Source organism: Myotis lucifugus, unplaced genomic scaffold, assembly GCF_000147115.1.
Source record: "Myotis lucifugus unplaced genomic scaffold, Myoluc2.0 scaffold_0, whole genome shotgun sequence".
Taxonomy (NCBI): domain Eukaryota; kingdom Metazoa; phylum Chordata; class Mammalia; order Chiroptera; family Vespertilionidae; genus Myotis; species Myotis lucifugus.
The window spans coordinates 58,879,603-58,902,989 of record NW_005871048.1 but is presented as its reverse complement, the minus strand read 5'-3'; the positions used below and the strand labels follow the sequence as shown (position 1 = coordinate 58,902,989).

At 35.5% G+C, this 23,387-nt stretch overlaps 1 protein-coding gene across 2 annotated transcripts in view; it reads right to left on the bottom strand.

Moving 5' to 3' along the window:
- The window catches only part of CDH12 (cadherin 12), a 171,456-nt gene that overhangs the window by 30,730 nt on the left and 117,339 nt on the right, over window positions 1-23,387 (bottom strand). For both annotated transcript variants that reach the window (XM_023752773.1, XM_023752815.1), the window contains 2 exons: window positions 21,336-21,503; window positions 3,572-3,759 (listed from right to left, as the gene is read on the bottom strand). In XM_023752773.1, coding sequence (XP_023608541.1) covers window positions 3,572-3,759; window positions 21,336-21,503 — 356 coding nt within the window. The remainder of the gene's footprint in view (window positions 1-3,571; window positions 3,760-21,335; window positions 21,504-23,387) is intronic.

Here is a 23,387-nt window from a genome sequence, read left to right as displayed (position 1 = left end):
AGATTAAAATGCCTCTAATTATCTATATGATTAGGCAAATGCAGGAGTTATTACCAATTGTTCCTCATTTCGCTCTCTACTTTCTCCTAGAGATTAAAATGCCTCTAATTATCTATATGATTAGGCAACTTTTTCCAGGTAAGTCCTCAGTTTTATTTACCAATTTGTTTAAAATTCCACAGCTATCTGATGGATTTGACTCTTCACTTTAATATATTTTTATTGATTTCAGAGAGGGAGGAAAAGGGAAAGAGAGATAGAAACATCATTGATGAGAGAAAATCATTGATTAGCTGCCTCCTGTACATCCCCTACTGGGGGTTGTTGAGTCCACAACCCAGGCATATGCTCTATCCTAAGTGTGTGTGTGTTGGGGGGTGGGGGCAGGAATTGAACTGTTGTGACCTCCAAGGTTCATAGGTCAGCGCTCATCCACTGAGCCACAACAGCCAGGCTTGACTCTCCACTTTAAAGTCCATTTCAAGCCTAGAAATGAAGGGAGAATTCTCATACCTTTCCTACATTTTTAAAGGGAATCAGACATAGCCTATGCCTTTTAAGATCTCTTTACCTATCACAGCAGGCAAACACTTGGTGGTCAGGGAGATACACAGCGAGATGAAAGAACCTTTCTGTACATACATGTTTTTATTTTTATATTTTTTACAACTGAACACTGATATCCTGCAATGATAAAGAACTAAAAAAACCATAGAAGAAATGCTACAATAATATCCTAGAAGGCCTTACTTCTTCATGACCCTGACCCTTAGGCAATGCCACTTTATAAAAACTGAGCAGTTCAGAAAGAACAAAGACGAACAACACTGATCTCTCTCTAGGTGACTTTATCCAACCCATATCACTGAGTACCCTCCACTTTTTGTGGAGGGAGACATGGGGTGGTGTCAAGGAATGAAATTCATCTACTTTACAATCGACAAAGACTCTGATATTTGAAATAAAAAGAGAACAGTCAGGATTTCATTTGCTAGAAAAATAAAATAAAATTCTAAGACAGAAATCTATAATTATAAAGGTGAGCTAATTTACTCAATGTAAAATACAAGAGAATAACTTCCTAGCTCTTCCAGAATTCATCATGTTTCTAGATGATGTTGAGTGGAAATGCATAGCTAGAGTTATATTTTGAGGAATTAGAAAAACAGGGGCTTAGACAGAATTCCAAGATATCCATAAGATCCCTGTCCCAATGACCTGTACTTTTGTATAATCCCGTATCCTTGAGTGTGCAAGAGACCTGTGAATTGAATGGGATATCACCCCATATATTTGCTGTTTTATGGAAAAAATAATTATGCAAATATAATTAAGATTCTTACTAGATGTTGAGTTAATAAAAAGGGAGACTTTACTTGAAAGCTCTGATCTAATCATGTGAAGTTATAAAAGAAAGGTACACTACAGGTGGTTTTCTAGGGCTGTGAGTAAACTTGTGAGTGTAGGAGTCCTCCTGGCAGCTGCTTAAGGGGTACCTATAGGAAATGAGACTGAACCTTGGCCAGTAGCTAGCAAAAACATACGGACTTCAGTCTTAAAGCCACAAAGAGAAGAATCTACTATCAACCAGTGGGATGAAGGCTCAGAGAATAGCATGACAGTGGTGGAAAGGAGTAATGAGGAGGGTTGTAACTTAACCCATGAAGGAAATATTAACCCTAGTCAGGAGAAGTCAGTGGCTGGGTCATGTTTTACTTTGCAAGGGGAGGTCAATGGCAATGGAAGCACCATAAAAAACCCCTTGATTTCTGGTTTAAGGAACTGGAGAGGAGGTGGGGCCTTATCCAGGTAGAAGAAAACATAAGCATGTGTGCTTGTGTTGGGAGAAGAGAGGGAATTCAGCTTTAGACATTTTGAGTTTGAAAAGACAATGCAACACACAGAAATGTCTACAAGGCAGCAGCTAATCTGCCTCCGTTATGTCAATTTGGGGCTAATTTAGAGTTGATGAGACTGAATGAGGAAGTTAGGCAGATGCTAAAAAAAAGGATGAAGACAAAGCTTTTCAAAAACAACAACATATTGTTTGCAGAAACAAATAATAAACACCACTTAATTTTCTTTGAAATTCTGCATGACAGACTAGCTAAAAAGAAGAGTATTTTAAATTTAAATTCAGGTATATATCTGCCTATATATAAAAAATTAACCACATGATGGTGCTCTGCTACCAAATCATGTGAACTCACTTTCATGCCATGTAAGACCACAGAAAGAAATGAGTTTTAGTGACTAACAGGGCATAAGGAAAATATAAATGTCCATTGGGATCAGTTGAGAGCATAACCTACTTATTAGAGTCCTGGCGAAGAGTAAAGTGTTTTATCTCTTATGTTTTTGTTTGCTTGTTTTTTAAATATATTTTTATTGATTTCAGAGAGGACGGGAGTTAGAAAGATAGAAACATCAATGGTGAGATAGAATCATTGACCAGCTGCCTCCTCCATGACCTACAATGGGAATAGAGCCCACAATCCTGGTATGTGACCTGACCGGGAATTGAACCATGACCTCTTGGTTCATGAGTGAACCCTCAACCACTGAGTGACACTGGCTGGGCTTATCTAATGTTTTTAAGAAAAATGAAAACAATTCTTTGTTGGATTCAGTGGGATCACAGCTATGTTTGCTATGTTTATTTAAAATGAAGTAACAATGCCAAGTAACATCAAGATAATAAGGGTTGTTTTTTTATTTCCTAAAAGTTTTATTATTTTAAAATAAATAGGCTATTATTTTAGCATTCTTTATCTTAAACATGATATCGTTACTTATTAGTTCCCAATAAATACCTTCTGTAGAAGTGATATGGAACTATTTGAGAAATCACACAAGATATTGATTTGTCCTCTTACTTAATTTAAGTATTCATCCTACTACTTAATTGCCTAAATTTCTTAATCAGTAACAAGAGAACCACACTGCTTGTCTCTGCTTCAGTTTCACCTTAATGAAGAAGCCTTTTCTGGCCATTATGAGATTGCCAACGCCCTCCACTGTGCTGGTTATCCCTTCACCCTGCTTTACGTTGTTCAAACCTGAATTTAGCGCCGTTGACAGTGCTTTTTAACTTGTTTATTGTTCTCACTTCTTTCACTCCAGTAGCAGAGCTTGCCCACATCAGGATTCCTCCACTATGATATCAACGACGCTCACCAACAGTGTGTGAGTTAGATATTTATCTTCTCAGAAAAGTCGTAAAAGGGGCAAGACCAAGCCTGGTGGTGATAAAGTTTACTTGTACATCCTATTTTTACATTAATTTTTAATCTACAATTGTAACAATAAAAATTGAAAATCAATTAAACTCTGGTAGACTTTTTAATGATTTAATCAAACTAATAGGCCTGATTGTTTCAACAGAAATATATACCTGTTGAATCACAGATAAAAAGTACAAGTGGGAGTGAATGTTTTAGAAACAACTGTTTTTTTAAAAAAAATTGAAATATTGCTAACTGAAGGAAAATTGTTGTCATTCTCAAGTTTTAGTCTTTCTGTTCTTTAATTATGATCGAGTAGTCAGCTGTCTAAAAACTTGTCTATGTACCTTTTTTAATTTGATGATTCCTTCTTGTGTATCCTCATCTGTGACGATGTCAAACAAATTTCCCCCATCTCCTGGGACAATATTGTATTCAATTTCTGCATTTTGTCCAAAGTCAGGATCCACAGCTCTTATTCTTCCAATAGCTGAGCCAATAGGAGAAGATTCAGGAACTTTCAGATGGAAGATGCCTGATGGGACATACAAATTGTGTTGACAGTAGAGTTAGTAAAGTATGTAATAAGATTCCTAGGCTGGAAAAATATACACAATAGGATTTATTTATAGGAAGTAAATCAAATTTAAAGCATATTTGTAAAAAATGAAAGGCAATAAGCTGTCAAGTTAAGGATTATAATTAGGAGTAATTGATCCTTTCCTAGAATTTTAATTGGGTATTATAAATAGTACTGTGTGTTAAATTAAAGTTAGTGTGAGGAAATATTTTACATATTAACAGCATCCGAGGTACCTAATATTAATGTGAAGGTGGTAATATCCATGAAATTAAATTGTAATTAATACAAAAGAATGCAGGGTATATTATATAGATGATAGAAGATATACATATATTTAAATATTTATAGAAAATAAAGGTTATGTCTTCTAGCATAAATAAATATGCAATGTATATAAAATAATATAAATATATAATTAACTAGACTACTTACTCAGTTAGGATAAATCATTAAACTAAAAATGGCATGTAAAACGATTATATATCTAGGTAACTGCATTCCACATTTTAATCTATGATGGAATTAAGTAGAGTATATTATAGACTAATATTCAACTTATGTTTACTAATCTGTACTGGATATCTGCTAGTCACTTTTACAAACTTTTAAAATTAGGATATAAAGTTCTAGCTCCCATATTTTTAGCATAAAAAATAAAGTAAAATAAAATGCTTATATTTTTACCACCAGGTGGAGCACTGACATTACAATTAACTTCATACATACTGAGTCAGAAAACCTAGAAAAATCCCTACCTATATAAAATATACTAGAATCATAAAAAATTATAATGTCCCACAAAAATGAAAACATGTACATTATTTAAAAGACTTTTCATAATTTTGTAAGATATAACATGAAGAAAAATATAGTATAAGCTATTTCCCTGACATCTTATCAAAGTAGATATTAATGAATTAAATAGCAGTCTGTTCAAATCAAAATAAGGAAAAAAGAAGCAATCAACAGTTTATGGAGAGTCTGCCAAATAGTTTCTTTTTTTCTTCCCAATTATTTTTATTGGCCTTACAGTTATTTCACAATCAGTTTCAATATTTGGTCCTTTCATTAGACCTGGTAGCCCTTACAATTTGGCATCTTCCCTTCCCCTCAAAAAAAGATACCCACCAGTTGCTCTTATAATGTTAAAATTAGCCTTATTTTTCCAATGGACATAACCTCAGTGGGACATGCAATATATTTAGTCTCAAGAGAGCTAAATATTTACCTAAAATGTCTTTAGTTCCATGTAAAGGACAGAAAGTACATTTTACCATTTTACAGAAGTATAAAATACTTGTTTAACTAATTAATTTAATAATTATTTAATAGTATGCCAGCCTCCAGAGAATGAATATATGAAGAACAAATTTAAGAAATAAACAAACAAATAAGTATAAAAATACTCCACGTGGCAATAATAAAGTGTTATTATAAACATTATAAAATAATTTTGGTGTAAGAAGTTATATTAATCAAACTAGCCACTTCTCATAGGCTAGACTTATATTTTATTAGGTTTTATTCCCTAAACACTTAATACCGTGGCTGTCCTATAGAGATGCTCAGTGTCTGAGGATTTAAGTACGGTCTGAACTTGAGGCAAGCAGAGCAAAGAGAAAGAATAAATCATATTTTACGTTGTCTACAAGAAGACTGAAGATAGATATTCAAAAGGAATTTTTCTGAGTTTAAATAACCATGATTACATAAGAAATACCTCATGTGACTTTTGCAACCAACTTTCTATCGAGTGTAGGTATTTCCAATAGCCATATCAAACCCTGATCCTATAGAAGCACTCCTGAGATATTAGCAAAAGTGAGGATGCATGAATTCCTGTTTAATGTTCCAAAAATTGTTTGACACCATTATTTTAACTTGTACTAAACTTTTCAGGGGCAAATTCCAAATATAAAAGACTAGGCATAAATATCTGGGCTATTTTTGTTATCCCCTTTTCTTCCTTTTTTTAAAATTGATTTCAGAGAGGAGTGGAGTGATAGAGAGAGATAGAAACATCAATAATGAGAGAGTCATTGATTGGCTGCCTCCTGCACATCCCACACTGGGGATGGAGCCCACAAAACGGGCAAGTGCCCTGACCTAGAATTGAACCGTGACCTCCGCTTTCGTAGGTCTATGCTCAACCACTGAGCCATGCTGGCTAGGCCTTCTTTTCTTAATGTCTATTAAATAGAAATATGGTTTATCAAAAGGGTCTCCACATCCTTTGCCTCTCAGTTTGTGATGGTGATAAAGAACCTGAAGAAACACTAAAATCCTTGAATCTATAGTATGGATGGTCATGGTCTAATCTTAAGGTACATTAATACTTGTTAGGGAAAGACTTATATTTTGCTAATAAAATGGAGCAACTGAGTTCTATGTTGAATAAGATTGTAAATCCTCCTCCAACAGGATATATAATTAGGAGGCTTATGATGGAATAATTATCAAAGACATAGCTGGCAGGTAGATAGCTGAGAGAGATAGAGAGCTGTCAAGTCCAATGGTTTCCAGATTTCAAACACAGCAACCAGCAGAACTGGGTAGTGATGGTGATGCCCCCACCTGGAGAGGGGAGGGGTGTGGTTGTGGTGTTGAATGGAATCTTTAGAAAAATATGGGCATCTAACTTTAAAAAATCATGGATATTTACTCTATCTGATCAAGGGGAAAAATTTCAAGCTACATGTTAGGTTTATGAGTTAGCTTTCCATGTGGACATTTAAAAGCAAAAATAAAAGAATCAAAAGTCAGGGGAGATAATCTTGTCTAGTGTCATCACTTAGGAATTATGGTTAGCGAAGGTGAAGAGTTCAGCCAGAATCGAGAGCCTCCAATCTCAGAAGAATTTTAAAAACTCTGAAAGGTAACCAGAAGAACATTAGATAATACACATTATGGACGAAAGAGTGTCCCACCTTTCCAAGACAATATGCTGAGATATGAACTTGATGTTTTGCAAAAGCACATTTTATAAGGCCAATAACAATAAGTGTGAAGACAACTATTTCTTTTGGTACTCTATCACTATAAACTCAGCAGCAGGCTTTTGTTGTTGTTGTTTTTTAAGTTGCGAGCATACAATATGCCTGAAAATTTCATAATGGCATTGGAAAACTTATGCTAAATTAAAGTGGTAGCATTGTCCAAATAAATTTTGATTCCATAGTATTCCAATAACATGCCCTACCAAAATTAAGATATAAGAGAAGTAAAACAGTGATTCAACACCTACATCTTTTACATGCATTGAGGTTTTAGTGTACATAAGACACACATATACAGAGCACTGTACTTTCTGTTCTTTACATAACAGAAATACATTTCAGGAAGGTGGAAGACACATTTTATTAAGATAAGAATTTCTCAATAAAATATTGTAGTTGATAAAACGTCTACAGAATATGGAACAAGGCAGAGAAACTGTGCATTAGTCATGTCAGATTGTTTAGGTTCTGTCATTTTATTTCCGATGACTTGACATTTTATCATTTCTAGAAACTCAACAGCAATAAAGCCGGGGTCATTCAGATTAATTCAAAACCGAAGTAATCTTCCCCTGTGCCAAAGTCGGACCACTTATGATGTACTATGTAATTACACTGCCAACATCTTCTGGGCGCCCTACTTTTGACGCATATGAAATATCTTAATGGCGCTACCTGTACAACACACATTAAGAAATAAAACAGGTGACAAGAAATTGTTCACAGACTCAATCAAAATGTGTACTTACATATTCATCAAATATACATGCTATGCTTAACAAAATAACCCTGTTCTTGTGGAGAAGGAGAAAATTGCATGTAGTAAACTAAGTTGAAATTTAATAAAGAAATTATGTACCTTCTTACAAATTCTATTCCATGTTTATTCCAAAGTAAAGGTATCTGTTACTCAGTTATAGGCTAAGTAAGTATCCTCTCAGTATTCGTGCTGTTTTAAAAAATTACACTTTGATTTTTATGGCTCACTGTGTGTGTGTGTGTGTGTGTGTGTGTGTGTGTATGTATGTCAAGGGCATGCATTGATACCTAAGGACAATACATATACATTATAGTCCCTCTTTTTTCCCTTGAAGAAATTTAAAAGTTTTGATAAAAGTACCAAAATAGATATATTTACTTAACAAAATATAAATTAATGTTATAATTTACTAAGAAATAAAGATTATAGAATCTAAAAAATAATTTAAGTGAATTAGTTATATAGTACTGTAAAAACTTTCAGTGATAAGAATAGCATATAAAGAGATGAAATAATCTATTACAAATTATCTTTTGACATACATTTTATTTTATGCTTATATAGTAACAACTATTCTAAAATTACTCAAAAGCAATATATGAAAAGTTAATGTTCAACTCCACTTAAAAATTATCTGTAAGACACGTAACTAATTTGGAGGTAAATAGTATTTTAAAATACTAGAGTCCTGCCTGGCCTACGTGAATCAGTGGTTGAGCTTCTACCTATAAAGCAGGAGGTCACAGTTCAATTCCCAGTCAGTGCACATGCCTGGGTTGCAGGCTTGATCCTCAGTGTGCGGTGTGCAGGAGGCAGCCAGTCAATGATTCTCTCTCTATCGCTCCCTCTCCTTTCCTCTCTGAAATCAATAAAAATGTATTTAAAAATATTAGAGTTCTAGAAGTATTGTAATGCTTAATTAGAAATTATTTCAAATTATTAAGAATGTTGAACATTGTTAAGAACTTGAAAATATATATTGAGACCACCTAAATAATTATTTGAAATACAACATTTTTATTAAACTTTAGAAAATAAATGCATATGACCACAAACTGTTGATTCAGTGATTGAATTCAGGCATTAGCTGTTTCTGATAGTGATCCTCCATGTTTGCAAGTGTGTGTCTGAGATTTACCATCTAATTACATAGAAAAATGCTGCTTTATTGATATTTTTGGTTTAATTACTAAAGCAAATATAACATCACATGAAATGATTTCACCTTATCCTAAAAAAATTAATCAGGAAATGAAAGCAAAAATGTATCTTTATGAGTAAAAAGAAACTTTGTATAAATGGTATACCTGTTATAACCTCTTATTAGCTATTTGTCTTTAGGCAAAATATTTCATCTTTCTTTTCCTAATCTGTAAAATTGGGAAAATAATAACAAGTATAATTTTATTATCATTTTTTATTATTATGCCTACCTAACTTGTAGATTTGTGTTTAAAAATTAGCATGCAATAAAACTCAGTAATATCTAATATTGCTAGTTATTTTTTAAATAGTATTTTTGTAGATATCCCTCTATCTATATATATAAAAGCCTAAGCGACCAGAATAACTGGAACGAACAGAACAACTGATTGCTAAGACGCGCACTGACCACAAGGGGGCAGACGCTCAACGCAGGATCTGCCCCACAGCCAACCTCCCCCATCTGGCCAACCTCCCACAGTCTTTCCCCCCGGCCAGCAGCCCCAATCGCCCGATTGGGGCCTACTGGCCAACCTCATGCGGTCCCTCTCCCCTGGCAAGCCAACCTCTTGCAGTCCCTCAGTCCGCCCCCACCGGCAGACCCTGATCTCCTGATTGGGCTGGTCCTCGGACTAGGATGGGGAACTGGGGGTGGGTGGCGGCAGATGCGGCCCCTTTTCCAGGGGAGGTGAGGGCCAGCTTCCTCTTCGGGGCCAGCGGCCAACCTCCCATTCCCCGTCCGTTCACCTGACCAGCAGGCCCTGATCGGCTTGCTGCCCGCCCACTGCAGTGGTGGTGAGGGAAGGAAGAGGGGGGAGGCAGGGAGCCCTGATCACAGGCCAGGCCTAGGGACCCTCCCCATGCACGAATTTTATGCACTGGGCATCTAGTATTATAATATTTTCCTATAGGAATGATAATAATCAACAGGAAACTGTCTATAGAGGAATGGAGATGAAAGAAAGGGAGGTGTTAAAAAGTTCTGAACAGTCATGCTAATTTTAACTGAAACACTTTCCCATATGTTGAAAATTGAAGGTTTCAAGAATAAAAATATATTGTTGGTTGAAGAACATATTATACCCTCTATTTCCTTGAAAGCCTGAAGCTTTGTGTGTTTTCAATAAGCCTTAATTAAAGTAATAGAAAAATAATCCACAAGGAAGAACAAGTCTGATTTTTAAGAAGTTGGATTCAAGCTGTATTTTAGTCAAGCATACTAAACATACAGTGAATGGAATGTCTCAGTAATGGCAGAGAACGCCACTCCGGCTCATAGAGTGAATCTGAGATGAACAAATCTGTGGAAGTGTCAAATATTTGCATCAAGAGTTTTACTGTATTGGCTAAATCACTTCACCTTTATAAAGGTTATAATTGCCCAGACTAGATTTTAATTAAACATGTACATGAATATGAATTACCATGTGCACGATCTCCAGCATATTAATGGATTAGGTTCTATAAATTCTATTTAATGATAGCAATATTTCTTTTCTCAAAGCAATGAGAAATTACATTCTTTAAACTATTAAATTCTGAGATGCTAAACACAACACAAAAATTTAGGGATAGATATTGCCTTGATCTTTTTAGATTCTTTGGATAGTAGATTAATTGCTAAATCTTCCAATAATTCAGATGACTCATATTTGATTCAACTACAATTTTTAATAGCCTCCTCCATGGAATGATAAAGAAAACTCAAACAAACAAACAAAAAAGATTGTGTTTGTTCTGATGGCATTTCTAGTCTAGTAGGGGAGTGTAATGTGAAGGTCTTCCTCAGTCCCTGTTTTTTAGCACAGAGTTCCTAAAACCCTATGAGAGCTAGAAAGGTTTCTTTATGTTAATAAGGTGACTTTTACATTATACATAAGGATGAGGACTAGTTGCAAAGAGACCCAACCTTGTGATTAAAAGGAAGGGGTTCAGCCCAGCATTGCTCCTTGGTTGAGCATAGATCTATGAGCCAAAACCTGCAACCTGGGCATGTGCCCTGACCTGGAATCGAACTGTGATCTCATGGTTCATAGGTCAACACTCAAGCACTGAGCCATGCCGGATAGGCCGAGGAATCAATTTTGATCACTAACCTCAAATGCACCTTCAAAATTGGCTACAGCTTGGCAAGAGTGGCTCAGTGATTGAGCACCTATCTATGAACCAGGCGCTCACAATCTGATTCCTGGGTTGTGGCTCCATCCCCAGTGGGGGTCGTGCAGGAGGCAGCCAATCAATGATTTTCTCTCATTATTGATGTTTCTATCTGTCTCCCTCTCCCTTCCTCTCTGAAATAATATGTATATATATTTTAAAAATAAGATTAACTGCAAAATATGCAAACTAGTAAAGGTAACCATTTCATCATGACTCTTAAATTGAACAACTCTCCCTAAATCTCTGTTTTACAGTTGTTACTATTTCATTTATCTTTTCTGTTGTATGTTTCACAGGAAAATATAATCATAGCACATAGAAGATAGCTCAGCTTTCTGAACCTTCAAACCATCTCACATGTGTTGCTGTCAGTTTACAAAAGCACAATATGCAAATGTAATAACAATGTGCTTGTCTTTGTCTCCTATTGTTCTTTAAATTTTCTTCAGTGAGAGTAAGCTTTGTCTTTTCTGCCCATAGTTAAATAATAGACAGTCTGATGTTCAATTTAATTTCCCAAAATCTGGGTTTGGGCATCAGAATTGTTCAGTCAATCATAGTAATCAGTATTTCAATTCTCATACAAAAGTAAGACATCTCCTGTCTGCTACCAATCTCCAAGCCACACTGGGCCAATTGCAGATGGAATTTGGGGGTATGAGTGGCTTGGCAGGCTTTCCTCTGTCTCGTCCTTTGCTTGCCAGGGTGATGTTGCCTAACCAGAGGAGGCAGCAAAGCTAGGGACTGGGCTGTTCTACTTCAGTGGATAGTTTTTGTCTCTCTGGGACTGACTCTGGCACTCTTGAGGGCTCTCGGAGGCTTTTCCTACGACAGACCCTGACAAAGGCATTCCCTCTACTTTGATATAACGTTCTCCTTAAGCTCTGCATCTCCTCGCCATCCATTCCACACACAGCGTCTCACTGAGGAAAATCTCTCCGGCAGGTCTTAAATGACTCTGGGCTGGTTTTCCTTTCTGCTTACACATTTCTAACTCCTTCTTCTTTTGTTGGCTGTCATTACTTTCCCAGAAGAAAACCTGTTCTAATGTCTTGCTCTTTCTCAAAACACTTCAGCATTTTTAAGCACGAGGCAGGCATCAGTCCATGCATTTTACCCAGGTTTTGGACTTTATCATTGGTCCATGTTGAAGGGAAGGCTTCCCTCTCCAGACCTGAGAGGTGAGAGAAGGGCAGCCCTAATCCTTACTTTTATCAGATAAGGGTTCCGCATGGCTTCTCCAAAGAAATCTTTCACACAAATTTTCCCTCCATCCCACACCCCATAAAAAATGTGTTAAAAGGATACAAATAGGGTTGTTGTGATAGATGTTTTCCAAGAGTCTAAAGGGCATCCTGACATTTCAATTGAAAATTCGGTTTTGTTCTGGGGCCATACTTGGCTATGTGGTTTCCATTTTATCTTGGCTTCCAGTGGAAACGTCAACATTAACCTATGGTTATATCTGGATACCTTCCTCCTCCTTTTCTCCAATTTCAATTGAGATGACCTTTTAGTCTGTTTCCTCTTATTAAACTCCAGCAATTTGTAAGTATCGTACTATTCACTACAGAGTCTATCTTCTCTGCATTCTGTACTTTCTTCTCAAATGAGATACTTCCAAATAGCTGCAAGCTGCTCATATTTGCTCACATTACAAAACTTTTCCCTTGTCTCTACATCTGATCCTAGCCAGCCTCCTGATTTGCTTTTTCTTTTCCAGCAGAACTTCTCAAAGATAGTCCTTTTTACCCATTCCTACCAGATAATCACTCCACAAAGCGGCTTTCATCTAATATTTGAACCAGCCACTCTATTAAAAACAGTTTCCCCTGAGATCTCCATGACAACCTTGTCCATCAATCCAGTGACAAATTTTTTAGTTGAATTCATTATAAGCAGCACTGGATACTCATGTGCATTCCATCTTTCCTGAAACACATCACTCCTTAAAATCCCTGACACTCTATCTTTCTGGTTTTTCTCCAAACACATCTTTCTTCTTCTTAGCTTCCTTTGTTGGTGTTCTCAAATAGAATCTGGATAAGTAATTCTAAAATTTGCCTGCATATTGGAATGATGTAGAAAGCTTAAAAAAAAGAAATAAAAAGACTGCCCAAGGGATTCTCATTTAATTGTTCCGAGTTTAGACCTGAACAGCAGGATTGACTAAACTGCCTGCTGTTCTGCTTTGCAATCATGATCAGGAACCATTATCTCAGGCTGTTTTATCCAAGCTTTTATTTTTCCTAAGAATTTCATCAGTCCCTTGACTTCATTTTTTATATTCATGCTAAAACTTCCTTACCTTTTAATTCTGGCCTGTATACGTATGAGTTTTATACATGACAACGCATCATCTGATTCCAGTACTTCACCTGGATATCTCCAAGGCATTTCTGCCTGAACATATTCAAAACTAAGCTCATGGACCTGCTATGCCTCCAGAAGAAGACCCTTTGTAATATCCACTGTCGCAGCAAGTAACATTACGATCTCTCTATCTCCAAAACTAGAATCCTCTCATAGCACATTCATTAAAATTGCTGATTGTTTTACCTCTTAAAAATAACTCAAATCTATCCACATACTGCCATTTCAACCATCTGTGCCACAATCATAGAAAGATTAAATAACTCATAGTTCTTGTCTGTATCACTGCAATTGTCTGCTAACTCTCGTCCATATGTCTGCTCTTCCCACCATCCCCTCACCGGCAGTCTCTTCTGCATGGCAAGGGTAAAGGGGTCATGTCTATCACTCTTAGTAGAAACTTCATTCCTTCTACCATGAAGAGGATTGGTGGGAGAAAATGCATGCACTTTTAGAAAATCAACATGAAAGAAAGAACTTTTAAAATAGATAGTACTTTTTAAGTACAGTAGAATAGGCACAATAAGAATAGCAATTATTTGTATAGTGCTTTCTATTTTCCAGGAACTTTTCTACACACTTTCTCTTAAAAACTAATCTCATCCTCATATGAAGACTGTGAGGTAGATACTATTATTCTCAGTTGGTGATATCCTAGTAAATGTTTAATCATAAGTTCAGAGAGGCAGGGAGGACAGTTGTAAGCCCTTCGTTTTAGTGTTTATGCCAGTGGGGCATCACTGAACACAGAGTTGGGAGATGTACACAACTGGATCTAAGGTCCTGGGAGAGCCAGCTCCAGCACATCACTCTACCCTTCTACAAATGAAGAAACTGAGGAGCATACAACTGGGCACTCCCAGGCAGTGAGATGAACCAATCGAGTGACATTTCTGAGCTAACCTGCAATCTCTCATTTGGTCTTCCCATTTCATTTTACTTGGTTTTATTGCCTGAGTGTTAGTCAAATAGAGACAACATTGGGTTCACATAGAAGGTTGTGTGTGTGTGTGTGTGTGTGTGTGTTTGTGTGTGTGTGTGTGTGTTTTAATGTAAGACATTCAATTTTTTTTCTTAAATCAGCTATACTGATGAATGCAAATTCCAATTAAGGGTGGATTGAGTGGGTAGGATTTACTTGGTAAAAGTTTCATTTTTCAGTGCTTCTTGAGCAAAATCAATGAAGATATAGAGGAAAGAGAATTAGGAGATGTAAGAGTGCTCTGGGAAAGAAATATAACTCTAAAGATGAAATGACTTCTGTTTCTGCATCCACATTGATTATACCTCTTTTGTCTTTCCAATTCTCCCATCCTTATTACCTAGCTTCTAGCTTTCAAGTACAAATTTTTTTATGTTTAATACTATAGTTCTACAAATGTGTAAATTCAATAAATACATATCTATATTTCCTTGCAAAATGAATTTCTTTATAATAGTTTTACAAGAAATTGCATTGGAAATCCCAACCAAACCAATTACAAATGAGCAATGAAAAACAACCTACTTATATTTCTTAATGAACGCCAGAATGAAAAGTGTTTCTGATTCTCAAAAATATCTATTTTTAATAAATATGATTTATATACTAACCACTCTCCCCATTACATAATAGTAAACATGATGAAGAGTTGGCAAGAGTTCACAACATTTCAAATGCATCAATAGCTTTCCATTGTTCATCCATTTTTCTGGCGTACATTTAATATTTCCTTAAAAGCTCCATTAAATATGTAAACTCCTCTTTTGTCCTTGTAGATATAATTTCTGATCTATCTAACAGAACCCAGTAAATGGGTACTTCTCTAGGAGGTATGAGTGATATTGCCCAATAATTTCACACACACACACACACACACACACACACACACGCCCCATAAAGCTTTATCTCAAATTATCAGTAAATTTAGCATGTTATAAACTAAGCTCCTGAAAAATATTTGGAATTGAAATACACAAGGTGATATTTATTCACCCAAAGCTTTTATTTCTCCCAAATATTTTCCCCATTGACTTTAGAGAGTGAAAGGGAGAGGGGAAGGGAGGGGGGAGGAGGGAGAGAGAGAGAGAGAAACCCCAATGTGACTGTGACAGAGATACAACAATTGTTTGCCTCCCAAATGCACCCCAACCAGGGTGGGGATTGGACCTGCAACCCAGGTACATGCCCTTGACCAGGAATTGAACCTGCAACCATCAGGTACGCAGGCCTATGCTCTAACCAATTAGAAACACAGGCCAGGGACTCACAAATATTTTTTGAAATATTATGAGTCTAGAAAAATTAAATTTGGTGGTAGAGTTTTCTCTCATAATATTTTGGTTTCTGTTAGCCAAACTAAATTTTTAACTGCACCTAATTAATTGATTTGCAAATTTTATTTCTAAATATCCATCACATATTCATATATTGTGTATGTACACAATGGTTTACATTTTCTGTAATGGCATGTCTTTTATTATTTGAAAGCTCCCTATCTCTTCCAATTTTATTGCTTATGCCCAAAATGATTCATTTGCCTACTACTCCTCATCTCCTTTGCATAAATTATATTCACCGTTCTTTCAATGATAGCTTACAGTTAATTTTTGTTAAATTATTTTATTGTTTTTCATTGCCATTTTTTCACAATTCTTTAATAATATATCTTGCTTTTGCAATGGTCTAAAATATTTTGGTACACATTTGTTCTCACACTGTCTAATTCTTACAGGTTTCAGAAATCAGTGTTGGTACTATTTCCTTTAAAATCCTCTCAGATCTACTCTGTAGTTATTTGGGTGTTCATCTTATACATTCATATATCATTCTGTATGTAAGGTTATCATTTATTTTACTTTAGGTAGTATAATTTCCCACCAACTTAACCATCTCCTCATTATACATAGAGCTTCTGGAGGAAAGGGATTAAATTTTTTTATCCCCTTAATGAAATACAAAATATTGATATAGACTTTTTTACATTTACACTTCAATAAAACTAGCAATCAATGCAACATTATTCACTAAATGATGTAATTTATTTTCTCTAGTATTTATTAATGTGATATATTTCTTATGAATAAGATCTTTTATTTCTATGTTTTTTGCGTTTTCTTATAATCTGTTTAACTCTTCTAAAGAAATGTTTTAGAAGTCCAATTTCTTTTCCTATATGAACACACTAAGATCAGTGATAAGGCAAATATAAAATAAAGAAATTTAAAACATTTGAAACAAATGGTGACTTTATGATGCCTTCACCTCTATGACTAAAAATTACCCACCCATCAGAAGTCTATGTACAGGGTGGGGCAAAGTAGATTTGTAGTTGTGAGTGTGCAAAGCACAGAGTTTATTCTTGTATTATTATTAATTATTGTATTATTTTCCATATGAATAACTGTAGGTCTACTTTTGCCCCACCCTGCATTAAAGTTTTTACGTGGTTAGATTTTATGTTCTCCTTATATCTTTGTTCATTCTCTTTCCTGGATTTCTTTGTATCTAAAATTTAAAGAGAGCTGTGTCTTCTATAATCTGCCTAATTTTATCCATGCCTCAGACTGCACTTATCACTTCGATGTTTATGTCCGTCAGAAATTTTTCTTTGACTCAGACTTCTCTTTGAGGATCCCTCTATTTTCAACCGTCTCCTGCTCATCTCTACTCAAATGTCATCATAGCAGCTGAGAAACCACCTTTCTCCTCAAATCTTTTTCTTCACAGGCTCTTTATCTTACATATCTCTGAATCCCACATATGACTAAGTCCTTTCCATTCTGCCACTGAAACATTACTCAATTCTGCCTCTGTGCATCTCCTCCAAACAACTGCCCTGGGTTTGTGTAACATCTACTCTACTTCAGCCTTTACCAAGTTATCAAAGTTACTTTCCTAAGATACCGATATAAAATATTGCCCCTGTATTCAAAACCACACAGAGATACATAAATATATGTTTCTATTTCAGAGTTGTGGCAATCTATAACCAATATCTTTTTTTATTGTTAAATTCTTACTGTATATTTCTTCTCAACTTATATGTTATTCACAAACATTTTCTTAACTAGTGGCCCGGTGCATGAAATTTGTGCACTTGGGAGGTCTCTCAGCCAGGCCTGCACCATCTTGCAGTCCTGGAGGTCTTGGGGGGTGTCCTACTGACATCTCACAGAGAAAGAGACTAAGCCAGCAGTTGGACATCCTTAACACCGCAGCAAAGGTGGGAGAGGCTCCCACCACTGCCGCTGTTCTCTCCAGCTTGAGCCCAGCTCAGGGCTTCTGGCTGAGCGGCACTCCCCCTGCGAGAGAGCACTGACCACCAGGGAGCAGCTCCTGTATTGAGCATCTGCCCCCTGGTGGTCTGTGCACATCATAGCGACTGGTTGTTCCGCTGTTTGGTTGATTTGCATATTAGCCTTTTACTATATAGGATGATCCCAGTAGGATCTAATTACCATATCCTATTTATGGCAATAATTATTTTGATCATATTTCTATTTTGGAGTATTATTGCATTTGTAATATAGGTATTACATGTATGTAGATATTTGTCTTATAGTTTGCCTTGTATATATAATATTTAAAAGATGAAGGAATTTTTAATGGACTATAATGTAATTTTCATAGACTGGAAAGATAATAAAATAAATAAGCTTTTAAAGGATACTAGGGAAATTATATTAACAATCAGTATATACTTTTTAATCTGAGTAAAATTGCTTCATTTCACTTCAGTCATTTTTATATTCGTTATAAAATTAATATACAGCAGAAAAAGACCAAGTGGGAAAAGTGTGGATATTTTGCTTTATGTGAATTAAGCACATCACTTAATTGATTTGATTTAATAATGCATAATTTAAATCAGCTTGTTAGATAGTCATTTAAAATTCAAATAATGGAAACAGTCAACATGCTTACTTTAACAGATGGAGACCTGCTACAGATATCTTTTACTAGAGTAGATGGCAGCTTCATAACTCGATGGAAAAGATTTTGCAAAGAAAGTATTTTGCCTTCATATGACTGACCTGAGCTCCTTTAACATGCCAAGTATTACTTATATTGATGAAACAGTATTACTGCCTTTTTTATGGATAGTTTTCTGGGATATGTGCAGGATTTTTTTTTGGCTAAACACTGCCCTCAAAAAATGCCTTCTAAGAAGGAGGGTGATCAAATGTTAGAGTTCAGAAGTCCCTGCATAAAATTAGGTCTTGGTTTTTCTCACCTAGTTGCCATGTGATCTTGGGAAAGTTACTTAAGATTTTTTAATCATATAGCCTTACTGTTTTATTTCTAAAATTGAGCTAGTGCTATACTATTATAGTAACAATTAAATGGAAACATATATGCAAGTCACTTTGCATAGTGCATGACACATAGTAATGTATGAGTCGATATCATTGTCACTCTGAGCATATCAAATGTGTAGGAAGTTCTGGTATCTCACAAACCATCTATTTTACAACAATAAAATAGCAAATGATTTATATTTGAATGATACAAATATATATACTTTTTATTTTCATCTCAAACAGATTTATAGAAAAATGAATGTAATGGGTGTTTAACAATGTCACATATGTAAATGTACACACAAAAATCCCAAAATATGATTAGTAAATTTTAAGAAATTATCTTGTGCTTTTTAAGCAATGAAAAATGTAACTCATGACGTTCCTCTAAAGGAAGATATTTTTTTCAGCGTAATTGCTTAACAGGCATGAACAAATTTAGCTAGTTATTATTTATGGATAGAATATATGTTACCTTGACTTTTACATTCAAAAGGCCATTATTTCAGTTTGTAATTTTATGTCATATATGCAGTTTAATTGCTCCCCGTGAGAAATATTCCTGCAAAAAGAACATTGGCTTCTAAAGAGATGGCTTTCTGTTTATAAATGGATTCTGTCTTTTCCCCTGAAGGATGTAATTCAAAATGACAGCACAGTAAAAAGGGCTTGACACAAAGGCATGTAACATTTCAAGGGGATTAATTTTTTATTCATGCAAAATGTGAATGCTCCTTTTCTTCTCATGATTTAAAAATATCTCTCACCTGTTAAAGTTCAGACTATAGTTCAAATATGCATGTAACACAAGCAGAAAATAATTGATCACAGGGATCTACTTGGTATATTTCTTCTGCCCGCTCTTTTCTCTGTTTATGGTGACAACTCAACATATGTCATGCGACTCTTTTGCAGCTGTGTTCTAACGAACGGTTTTAGAGCAACAGGTAAAAGAAAGTAACAACTTTTTGATTTTCACATTAAGTCAAGTTAGAAGGAATGCAACGTTCCAACAGGCCTACGGCTTCATCCAGATTTCCTTTCATGAGGTAAGATTTGGAAGTGACCTTCCTGATTCAGTGGGGCCTTTGCACTCCATCCTGGTTTCCTGAGCATACTAGTTCCTCTCCCCTGGAGACATTTTCATTTCCCTGCACCCATGGCCTTCCCAGACTTGGACAAACCGCCCTCCATCCATACCTGCGAGAGCTCTATCCTTTCATTGGCTGAGTTTTATATTCCTCATCTGAAAAAAGCTCCACTATCCTCCTTGTGAGTAAGAATACTGACACTCTCTAAAGACGTCTTCTCTTCCCTATACTCTAGACTGAACATATTTTATATGCACAAAACCCAAAAGAGGACCCAGGTTCCCAATGCTACACTGTATCAAAAGCAGAGTAATCTCTCAAACCATTTTCCTTAATTAGCTATTACAGCTGGTCACATATATGCAGTAGGAAAAAACAACAGCCGTGCTTGCTGGGTTGGGAACATATTCTTTATTATTCTCGTGTGCTAGATAATCAGATGCATATTTCTTTCTCCTTTTTAACATTAATTTATATTTTTTTCTGTTTCCCTTAATAGCAAAGTAAGGGAACGTATTGCTCTAAGACGCTCTGTGTTGTTAACCACAACAAATGCTATCCAGCCATTTTTCATATAGATGTTGCATTTGCTAAAGTGTGATGATTTCTAATTGCCACTCATAACATTGGCAAGTAAAATTTATGGTCACTGAGTAAATATATTTCCATAAAAATGGATAATAAATTTAAGGAAAAATGACAAAGTAGTAAAATATGGAAAACAACATAGCTGAAGGAATAAAATGCCCATTTCATTAAGATTCTCAGTGTTACATAACTTCATTAGATGAACTTAAACTCTGCTTCTGGAATCAGAAGAAGAGAGTCATTTTCTGTTTTTTTTTGTTGTTTTTTTTTAAAACTGTTTCTGCAAATGAGTACCTAGCAATTTGCTTGAATTTCTTATTTTACCAGAAACAGAAACATCTAGTTTCTGTATGTGAAGTCCCAGGAACACTGAACTAATCCTTGAAAAAGTATCAGAAATCGAACAGGTACTGATGGCTGTTAAATGTAACACTGCAAAAGAAAACTAGATAAAACACAAGTGAGAGGTATTCCTTTTCAATGAGAAACTGAGTAACAGAGAAGATATATGTGTGAATCATTCTATTATCATTGAAACAATAGCAATGTTTACCTATTGCAAAATCAAAATAAAATAGAATTAAAGTAATGTAAATAGCATCACTTTAATCTCTCTGATAAAAAAAAAGTATATGAGGATGACTCAACACATAATCGCTAAAAAGAAGGCAGAAAATCCTTATGGTAATTAAATGATATAGCAAATAACATGGTGGCATATATGTGAAATATGTCTTAAATTACATTGCAATTGTCAAGTGTATTACCTTTCAATTAATGAATTAGAGCAACATCCCAATCTATTGTGAATATTTCACTTTCACAGAAATTGATAGCATAAGATTTAGGTGTTCAAGTTTTGACTCGTTTATGTTATTTTCTATTAAAGTCACACTGTGCATGAGTCTAATGGAAAACTGAAAATCTGAAGTCATTTAATTTTTATCCATTGCTCTATGCTTATCAAAGACCAAAAGTATCTGAAAAACTATTGCAATCCCGGTAATATTGGTTGAAATGTAAGAGCATCTTTCAAAAGCTGCACTGATTTAGACTTAACAGGAAAGAACATACTTTTGGGGAATCGAGGTGGATTGTCATTGACATCGGTGAGGGTGATGTTGACTATGGTCGTTCCGGCTAGCCCTCCCAGTTGTCCGCCCATGTCCTTGGCTTGGATGAGGACTTGGTATTGTTCTTTGACCTCCCTGTCCATGTTTGGCAAAGCTGTTCTAATAACACCTTAAGGGAAAAAAATAACAAAAGATAAATATCACAAGTTGTAGTTTCCAAAAGAAAATAGTCCACAACAAGAAAATGATTCTACCTAGATTCACTAGCAAGGAGACAACAACAAAAATTATGTGTCTTTTAAAAATTGAAACACCCAAAGTGTGGTTAGGACATAAACATGTTATGGTGACAGCCATATAATGAAATGTGTGGCACTGTGGAATGTGGCTGAAGAATAATGCGTCAGCTGTAAAAGGTGGTCATTTATTTGTCAACCAGGTCGGTCGTTATTTATACAGAATGATCCTGTCTTTAAAAGAGAATGAAAATGTTCCATTACAGATGAATATACTAAAAACATTAAGCGATTACACTGAGTGAGAGATTTCTAAAGATGACCATTTTCTTCTTCATTCTTAATTTCTTTAGGATAAATCCATTACTATTTTAAACACACTAAGTAAACCCTTCGTATATTTTATTTTGTCTTTAGAGATTCCTCTTAATTACTTTAGCCACTAGTTTTTTTTACTTAAATCTTATGAAACTTTGTCAATACAGAGACCTTGTCTCTCTTATCACCAAGTTACTTCCCATTTAGGATAGTGCCTGCCATTTAGAAGAAATTCAGTTAGAATAACTGACTAGTTGAAAGATTGGCTGAATAAATGAATGAATCTATAAATAACTAAATTTATGATCATGAATCATATAGTATATATGCATATATACATATCCTATTTTTCCACTCTGTGCCCAAGTGTAGAATTAATTTCTATCTCTATTTATTCATAGTGAAATAACTAAAACCTTCTGGATTTGTTGAAAAATAACATTATAAATAAATTTTATGCTAAATTCCAATCTATAGCCAATAGTTTTAGCAAAAGATTGCAGAGGATTTGTCTTAAACCCATGTGTCTTTGATAGTGTTGTTCCTTAAATAAAGTAGCACATATGAGGACAAAGATAATATCAACTCTCAGACACAGACACAAAATACAACCTCTGAATCATAAGCTGAATATCAATCCCCATTTAATCTATTCTTTCCACTATCAATTTACCAAATCTTGTTTTGCTGCTAATTCAAATTTAACTACAATCTAAGATTTCTTCTAACCCTTGCCAGGAAATAGTTGCAAAAAAGGCAAGCTCCATTTTTTGCTACTGCTGCTTTATTCATGCATTGGCACTGACTTTTATTCCAATCTGTTTTTCCTCTCTTCATCTCAGTTTCCTGTTTCATCCCCAAGTCTCTTAACTAAAAGTTTTCACCTCTGCACCTCAATGGCCTATCCTACATGCCTTAAGCTAGCGGTTCTCAACTTGTAGCAACGAAAATAATTTTATGGTTGGGTCACAACATGAGGAACTGTATTTAAAGGGCCAGAAGGTTGAGAACCACTGCCTTAAGCTATATGACTTCTGCCTGCATTATGATGCTTATATTTTTAGATAAATGCCTGGGTTTTAATTCATATGCATGTTGTGTTGTCCTGTTGAGGACCAGATCTATCTTTACTCAGTTCATTTTCAATATGAAAAATAATGAATAGATTTTTTTGTGGGCCCTAAAAATGTCACTTTTCTTTTCTGACGTAAGAAAAAAAATCAAAACATTTTCTTTGATTATTTCATTTTTTCCCCCCTGACTTTACAAGAAGTTAGAACATTTCCGTGGGCCCCTCAAAGAGTCCTGGGTCACAGGCGCGGCCGCCCTCAGCGTGCTGACACATGGGTGGCCCCGTGCACAGCTGGGGAGAGCCCTCGGGAGACAAGGGTCTGCCGTCCTCTGTCAGAACCCCATGCCAGGGCTGAGCCTGCCAGGCTAAGCCGCACCCTCACCCGCAGGGTTGGGCCTCTGGGCGCCCTCTTACCCCAGCCCGAGGT